The sequence below is a fragment of the Lactuca sativa genome, chromosome 9, assembly GCF_002870075.4.
Source record: "Lactuca sativa cultivar Salinas chromosome 9, Lsat_Salinas_v11, whole genome shotgun sequence".
NCBI lineage: Eukaryota > Viridiplantae > Streptophyta > Magnoliopsida > Asterales > Asteraceae > Lactuca > Lactuca sativa.
The window spans coordinates 81,691,512-81,699,808 of NC_056631.2; the positions used below are offsets into that span (position 1 = coordinate 81,691,512).

General features: G+C 39.9%; 1 protein-coding gene across 1 annotated transcript; it reads left to right on the forward strand.

The window, feature by feature from the left end:
• The first annotated feature begins 3,555 nt into the window (after positions 1 to 3,555).
• On the forward strand, positions 3,556 to 5,483 carry LOC111885393 (uncharacterized). Its single transcript, XM_023881659.2, has 3 exons — positions 3,556 to 3,793; positions 3,902 to 4,603; positions 4,651 to 5,483. The coding sequence occupies exons 1-3, from the start codon at positions 3,556 to 3,558 to the stop codon at positions 5,481 to 5,483; spliced, it is 1,773 nt and encodes a 590-aa protein (XP_023737427.2).
• The last annotated feature ends 2,814 nt before the right edge of the window (positions 5,484 to 8,297 follow it).

Here is an 8,297-nt window from a genome sequence, read left to right on the forward strand (position 1 = left end):
CATAGATCCATAGGATGCATGTACACTTAGGTATATCGTATTTTCGATTTTTCCGCTGCCTAGTTTAGAGTGTATTTGATGCGTAGAAAACCCAACAATTGATTCATAGTTGTTATAAGTGTTGTAGTTACAAGGCACCAAAATTTCTAGTTGTGATATGAGGCTTAACTGCTTTGTGCGTAAGCCAACAGGCCGGGGCATACGAAACCGTTGGTTGAATGGGCCCGAGGGTATTCCAATCCGATGGTTGATTGGACCCATAGTATGTTGCTATTGTATATGTGTAGTGTATTTGTGTGTTGGTACTTTGGGGGAACTCACTAAGCTTTGGTCTTACAGTTTTAGGTTATGTTTCAGGTACCTCAGATGATCGCGGGAAGGCAAAGACATGGTCATGCACCTCCTCATGTTTTCAGGGCCGGTCCAGACAGTGGGCAACCCGGGCGACCGCCCAGGGGCCATGTCTCTAGGGGGCCAAAAATTTTGGGCTATGTAGTGTGTGTGTATATATATATATATATATATATATATATATATATATATATATATATATATATATAATCTTACCTAAATGATTTTTAGGGCCTAAAGTTGGTTAAAACTCAAACTAGCTCAAAAGATAAATAATTTGGCTTACTTGTTATTTTTAATTAAACGTGTTTATAGTGAAGAATAAATGATATTTTTTTGAATCTTTATTATAATTGTCTTTAATGGGCCCTTTTTTCTTTTTGTCCCGGGCCCCATATATGTTTGGACCGGCTCTGCATGTTCTGATATATGATTTTGGGAAAACTCTGATATTAAACATGTTTTCAAAACTAAATTGTAAACAATCATGATTTGTGGGTTGGTTTGAAAAGTTTAAATTTTCATAAATTTTATGGATGTTACAATTTTGTTGTTGTTTTGGCGGTGATCCAGTTACAGGCGATGGAAGAAACACGATGGATTCGACAATGTTTCCCCCTTTTTAAACCCTTTTTAAAATTATAGAAATAGAACATCATTTGGAGAACCAATTTCATGCCTCCATCATTAACAGAACATGATATCAGAGAAACAAATCAAGGTCTAGATTATATATCTAGATTCAATGGTAGATAGAGAAAAAAAAGAGGAATTCGTGAGGTGATAGGTGCATTTTATGCACCTATTTTCCATGTTTATTTCCTTCTTTTTACAACATTCTACTTCATAATTCTTACATTTAGTTAATTATTAGGGCAATTGCACATTTCATTAAGAATGTCTGGTACTTCACTATTTTTGATTTATTTTACAGGCATTATGGAGCGTGGAGCTTGGAGCTTGGAAGCATGGAACTTAGAGTATGGAGCTTTGGAGAATGAAGAGAAGGTGAATTGGTCATTTCATAGCAGAAAACATGAAGATGGAACCCGAGTCATTGTGCATTATTATCATAGCAAAGGACTATGTTTGAAACGTGATTATTGTCAAAACGACATGGGTCGTGTTTGTCCTTTGTCATCTTATATTTGAGCAACATGACTCGTGGTGAAGCTAGATTGAAGATGGAGCCAACAGTGAAGGCTTTTTGGAGTTTTAGCAAAAAGCATGGGCCATGCCAAAAACACATGGTCAAGACAAATGGCCAAGCCAAAAACACATGGGCAAAAGGCATGGTCATGCCAAAAACGCATGGCCTTATGGAAAGTCACGTGAACTTTAATAAAAGAGGAGGAGACATCATTTTGAAGGAAGAGAACGGTTTTGGGGAGCATTTTCTGGCGATCTAGGGCAATTTTGGGCGAATTCTTGGAGCTTTTGAGAAGACTTAATCATTGCAAACACTTGGATTTCATTTTTGTAAGGATTAAACATTCCAATTCCATCTTTATTCTTGTTTGATTTGTTCTTAGCTAGCCATGTGTGGCTAAGAAACCCTAGTTTCTAGCTCTTGTTCAAAACATGTTGATTGCTTGACTTGAAGCATATGATTTGATGTTTGATTTGTGATTCTATTCTAGTGATTATGTTTTTGTTTAAACTAGAACCCTTAAATTTGATTTGTGTTTGATTGGCCACTTTCATGAATTGAATTTTTGTGCAGTTAATTAACTTTTAGGGCACCTAATCGTTCTATCAAGTTAATAATTGGTAACAAGCAATGAGTTTTCTTATTGTAAAACATATATCACATGTTTTGACACTTCCGAGTGTATGAGAAGAAATGAACATTGTTGGGAAGCTTGTACAAAACTTAATGCAATTTTTCAATACAATCTAAGAGCGTGTTTAGGTTGAATTAGTAAAGCTAGGTCTAGTCAAAGAGCGTGTTTTTGTTAGATAATTTGGCAAGCGAGAGGTATTAGAGCGTGTTAATAGCTTTCAGTACCAAATTAGAATAGCAATCTTGAATTACATCAAGTCATAATCAAGTTGAACAACAATATTGGGAACTAGAACTGGAAACACTTTTACAACTTGTTTACAAATCTATTTTATTTTGTGCATGCTTTTAAAGTAGATTGTTATTTTATTATTTCACTTTTGCAAACAAATCCCCCTTTTTGTGATCAAAGTACCTTTCGCAAAGAGGTATAGAATTTTGTCCCGTGTCTCTGCGGTTCGACCCTGCTTTCCTTGTACTACTTTTTAGTGCATTAAAGCAGTGTATTTGGAGTCTATTGTACCCCTATCATTTATTGGGTTTGACACGCCTAACAAATTGGCGCCGTTTCCGGGGGACACGGTGTTACTAATTGTTTATGCCTAGATCTTTTCGTACAGGTACACCACTGCCAATTGACTCGGAGATAGAGAAGATTGCCAAGAAGTTAAGGAAGCAAGCCAAGCTTCGTAAGAGGCATCTGGTTTCCGGTACTTCTTCATCATCCAATCCCCCGGTCATTAACATTTGGGAGGATATCCCCCTCTCAAGTGTGTCCGCATCCGAAACAGAAAGTTCATCACCTTCACCTCAACCATCCTCATCCAGAAATACCACCCCACCCTCTTCACCTACTCGTCACAACCCAAACACTACCCCTATAGAAACTTCAACCACTACTCATACCATGGGAGATAACCATGGAGGGAATCCACCTCCAAATCCACCACCCGAACAAACCCTTCGCCAATGGGCAAGGCAAGAGGTTACTCAACAACCTCTTTGCATCACGTATCCGGCAGCCACCAACCTTGAGTTGAAATCCGGTCTCATCCACTTACTCCCAGCCTTTAGAGGCTTAGAAAATGAAGATCCCCACAAGTTCCTCACAGAGTTCCATGTTGTGTATGTTGGCATGAAACCACACAATGTCACTGAGGACCAAATCAAGCTTAGAGCATTCCCCTTTGCAGTGTAAGACTCAACAAAAGATTGTCTTTATGACATTCCAACAGGGACGGTCAACACATGGGTAGATCTTGCACACCTCTTCTTAGACAAATACTTCCCAGAAATGAAAGCCTCATCCCTAAGAAGAGAGATAATTGGGATCAAACATCACAAGAGAGAAGCCTTTCATACATATTGGGAGAGGTTGAAATAGCTTTGTGCCCATTGCCCAAAGCATGGTATTAGTGCGTATGACTCCTTGGGAAAGACGACTTCTTAATGCTTCAAGTGGAGGATCTTTGACTGACAAGACCCCAACGGAGATTCGGGATCTCATAAAAAACATAGCGGAGGATTCAAGGCATACTAGTCAAGATGAAGATTGGTACACAAATGCACCTCGATGTGTAAAAGAGGTGCACACTCCTCAAATTGTAGCTCAACTGTCCGAGTTGACTAAGGTGGTAATGATGCTTGCTAAGGACAAAGGTGTACAATCCACACCCCGTCCTTGTGGCATTTGCACTCAAGTGGGACACCCGGCTGATATGTGTCCTCAATTGCAATAAAAAGAATATGAAGAAGTAAATGTTATAGGAGGCTATTCCGGGCATAATCAAAGAACTTACGATCAGTCCCAAGGAAATCAAGGGTGGAACAACAACCAAAACATGAGCTATCAACAAAGACCACCACCCCATTACCAAGCAAGGCCTCCATTCCCACAACAAAATTACCAACCGAGGCAACTACAACCTCCTCCTCAACAAGCCGGATCCTCAAGTATGTCCTTAGAAGACATAGTCAAAAGCCTTGCCACTAGCACCCAAAGTTTTCAGCAAGAGACCAAGGCAAGCATCAAGAATCTTGAGCAACAAATGGCACAACTTGCTCAATCGGTGAGCAAAATGGAGAATCAAGGAAAGCTACCTCCTCAAACTGAAAAGAACCCAAAGCGCAATGCTTGTTCAATTATCTTGAGGAGTGGAAAGAAATATGACGACCCAAAGATGCTCGATGAAGAAGAAGAGGAGTTGGTGATAGAAGAACCACAAAAGAAGTATGAAAAGAAAGAAAAAATGGTGGAGAAAAAGAAGTCGGAAGAGAAAGAAGCAAAGATCACACCACCACCTTTTCCATCAAGATTGAGCAGCAACAAAAAAGAGAGAGAAGATAGTGAGATCATGGCAATGTTCCGGAAAGTTGAAGTCAACATCCCTCTCTTAGATGCGATCAAACAGGTACCTAGATATGCTAAGTTCCTTAAGGAACTTTGCACATATAAAAAGAAGCTGCGAGGTAATGAGACAATGAAAGTAAGTGAAAATGTTTCTGCAGTTTTGCAGAAAAGGATGCCCCAAAGTGCAAGGATCCAGGTGTTTTCACCGTTCCTTGCAAAATGGGAAACTTATATGTCCCCCATGCTATGCTAGATTTAGGAGCTTCAATTAATGTTTTACCATATTCTGTTTATAAATCTATTGGCATAGGCACTTTAACAAAAACAGGGGTGATCATCCAACTTGCAGATCGTTCTATAGTACACCCAAAAGGTGTATTAGAGAATGTTTTGGTACAAGTTAATGAGCTGGTCTTTCCTACAGATTTTTATGTGCTTGATATGGGAGATGATGACCATCCATCCTCGAGTTCCATACTTTTAGGTAGACCATTCTTGAAAACAGCAAGAACAAAAATTGATGTCTACAATGGTACATTGTCCATGGAATTCGATGGGGAGGTCATCAACTTCAATATCTACAAAGCAATGAGGTACCCAAGTGATGTTCATTGCATAAATTTTGTTGATATAATCCAACCTTTGACTGAAAAGTGTTTTGAGTTGACTAACCATGATTTGTTGGAGTTAGTTTTGAGCAGGAAATTTGATAACAATTCAGCCAAAGAGACTGCAGAAAATTTCAAGTTAGATGAAGAGTTGCTGGAAATTGTGGAGAGCATAGAAGAAAAGAAGAAAATGAGGTATGATAATAGCAATGTGAAATTGCCCATTTCTAACACAAAACTTCTTCCTTCCATTGTGCAGGCACCTAAGCTAGAATTGAAGACTCTTCCAGATCACTTGAAGTATGCATACCTTGGGGAAAAGAAGACTTTGCCTGTCATTATCTCCAACAAGTTGTCCATTGCAGAAGTGCTCTTTGGTGGACATCACTGAGTCTGAGTGATGTCTTGCTGGAGTTGGAGAGAATTGAAATCCCCAGCAGGAACTCGGAGGTGTGGCTCACCTTGCACTAGCCATGTGATACTACCATCACCTTCTTTACGGAAGAAAGAGGAGGCTACAAGGACATTGGATGTGATGGTATTAGAGCCGTGTGTGATTTTCTCAAGATCCAGGCGCTTGCTCTCAAAAAGATCGGCACAAGCAAGGCGGGTGGAAAGATAGGAGATAATCCTGCCGCAATAAATAGGGCCAGAATCGCTGGTAGAGACCTTAAGAAGTTTGGAAGCAAGGAAGGCGCCAAAATGAGGTCTCTTCAAGCCGATGACCATGCACCAAAGAATTTCTAACTCCATCTTACCGGCTCTTCTAACGTCTTCTTGTGGGAAGACAAGGTTAGCAATAATTCAGAGAGCCACCCTTAAGACTGGATGCATGATATGAGATGCTTTGGCGGATCGAGCCTCATACACATCAAGTCCTGTGATTTCCTTCCAAAAGGATTTGGCCTTGGCTTTAAAAGGATTATTTTTCTCTTGCATGTAGCCTAATTTGGGACCATATGTATTGAATTTAGAAATCCCAACAAACCCACTTAGATCGTCTAGACTTGGTTTAAATTGCAAACGCATGAGACGGAATGAGAGACATTTGGCATTGTCGTTGAATTCCAAAGATTGTAAGAATTCAATGGTTGTGTTTTTATATGATTCCATTGGTGCCAAAGTGAGAAGTTTCTCCCAATTGATGTTGCTAAACAATCTATGGACGCCATCATAAACTCCTAGTTCTCGGAGAGTGGGAATATCTACAAACCGTTGTTGATAATATATGCGGTCCTTGAGGTGAAGGAATCTCTCACGGTGCTCAAGAGAGTTGTGAATAATGATGGTGACACCATATTTGGATTCCAATTGTTCTTTTGGTTGTGGTTTTTTTCGTTTTGGCATGACGACAAACCGGATTTATGACAAACGGGTGGTGCCCAAAGATGATAACACAACTAGACAAGCACGAATGAACAATTATATGAAGCACAAAAGTGGATTCAAAACAATTCTAACCAAACAAACTTAAAATCAATGCGTAAAACCTAAGATATGGAAAGAATGTACCGTTTAAACGCTTGGATTTGTGGTGTTGGCTTGTATTATTCACTTCATCTTCAACCTCAAGAAGGCTTGAACTCTTTAATGGTGGAATGTCCAATTGGAGATGAAAGCTTCTAATCTTCCTTCCAAAAGCACCTCCCCAAGCTTGGTCTTGAACCGGTGTTGATTAGCCTCAGTCTGATTGAGAAACTCGCACGACTCAATTGATCGAAACCCTTGAAGTTTGTCCGTGAATTCTCTCGATTCGTCCGTGAGTTCAAGTGTTGGCCATGAGTTCTAGCTATCCAATTTCAGGGGTTGTGTGTTTATCTGATCATTCCTCGGGACCTTGGATCAATTCGCACGGGCCATGTGTTAGGCCATGCGTTTTTTTTGTGTGGTGGGGTATTTGTGTCGACAAGCACTGGCTGTGGTTAGGCCGTGATTTTTTCTTTCATGCCCATGCGATTTTACTCTTGCCCGTGTTTTTGAGTTGAGGCCGTGTTTTAATCTTTTTGCTACAATCCTCGATGACACGCACGATCTAAAACCTAGGCTGTGCGTTTTGGCTTTTACCCGTGCGATTTTCAAGCTGCCCGTGCCAAAAAAAATATCAAAAACCTCAGGATGGCCGCACGGATAAGAAAATATACCATGCGTTTTAGCCTGAGACTATACGTTTTTGGCTTACCCCGTGCGTTTTTCTTTCTGTTAACATCAAAATCATGAAAAAAAAATTTCAAAACCAAATTTTCTTTGACTATTAGATAGGAGAATTATTTGTATGTAAACCCTGAAAAGACCCAAAAACATTGCAACACTAAAGAAATAAATCAAAATAAATAGATAGAAAGAAATACTCATGAGTTGCCTCTCGGTTAGCCGCCCTTGTTTCAAGTCTTTGGCTCGACTATGCCCTTTAGATTCACTCAATGTAGTCAGGGCGTTCCAAGCTATCAACCTCCATGTCTTTCTCTTGGAAACCTTCATAGAAGACCTCTAACCTGTGACCATTAACTTTAAATACTTTTCAAGTTTTGTTACTCTTAATCTCAACTGCACCATGATCAAATATATTAGTAACAATGAACGGTCCCACCCACCGGGACCGTAACTTACCAGAAAACCATTTAAGTTGAGATTCATAGAGTAATACCTTTTGACCAATCTCAAAGGTCTTACGGGAGAGATACTTATCATGGAATGCTTTGGTCTTGTCTTTGTAGATTCGTGAACTCTCGAATGCTTCATTTCTTATCTCCTCCAACTCTTGGATCTCTAACTTTCGATGAACACCCGCTTCATCCATCTTCATGTTTAGCTTTTTGACATCCCAGAAAGCTTTGTGCTCGAGTTCAACAGGGAGGTGACAGGCTTTGCCAAGCACAAGTCTATAAGGTGACATCCCAATTGGAGTTTTATATGCAGTTCAGTATGCCCAAAGATCATCTTCTAATCTCAAACTCCAATCTCTGCGGTTTGTGTTCACGGTTTTCTCAAGTATGGACTTGATTTCTCTGTTTGACACTTCAGCTTGTCCATTTGTTTGCGGGTGATAAGCTGTGGACACCCGATGTTGGACTCCATACTTCTTGAGAACTGATCCAAGAGTTTTGTTGCAGAAGTGTGTGCCTCTGTCACTGATCAAGGCTTTTGGAGTTCCAAACCTACATAAAATGTTAGCCTTGACAAAATCTACAACAACTTTAGCATCATC

Coding starts and splice junctions, on each gene's coding strand:
- LOC111885393 (XM_023881659.2), top strand. CDS start 3,556: ATGACTCCTTGGGAAAGACGACTTCTTAATGCTTCAAGTGGAGGATCT. Junction 3,794..3,901: donor GATGCTTGCTAAGGACAAAG/GTGTACAATCCA, acceptor TAAATGTTATAG/GAGGCTATTCCGGGCATAAT. Junction 4,604..4,650: donor ATATAAAAAGAAGCTGCGAG/GTAATGAGACAA, acceptor GCAGTTTTGCAG/AAAAGGATGCCCCAAAGTGC.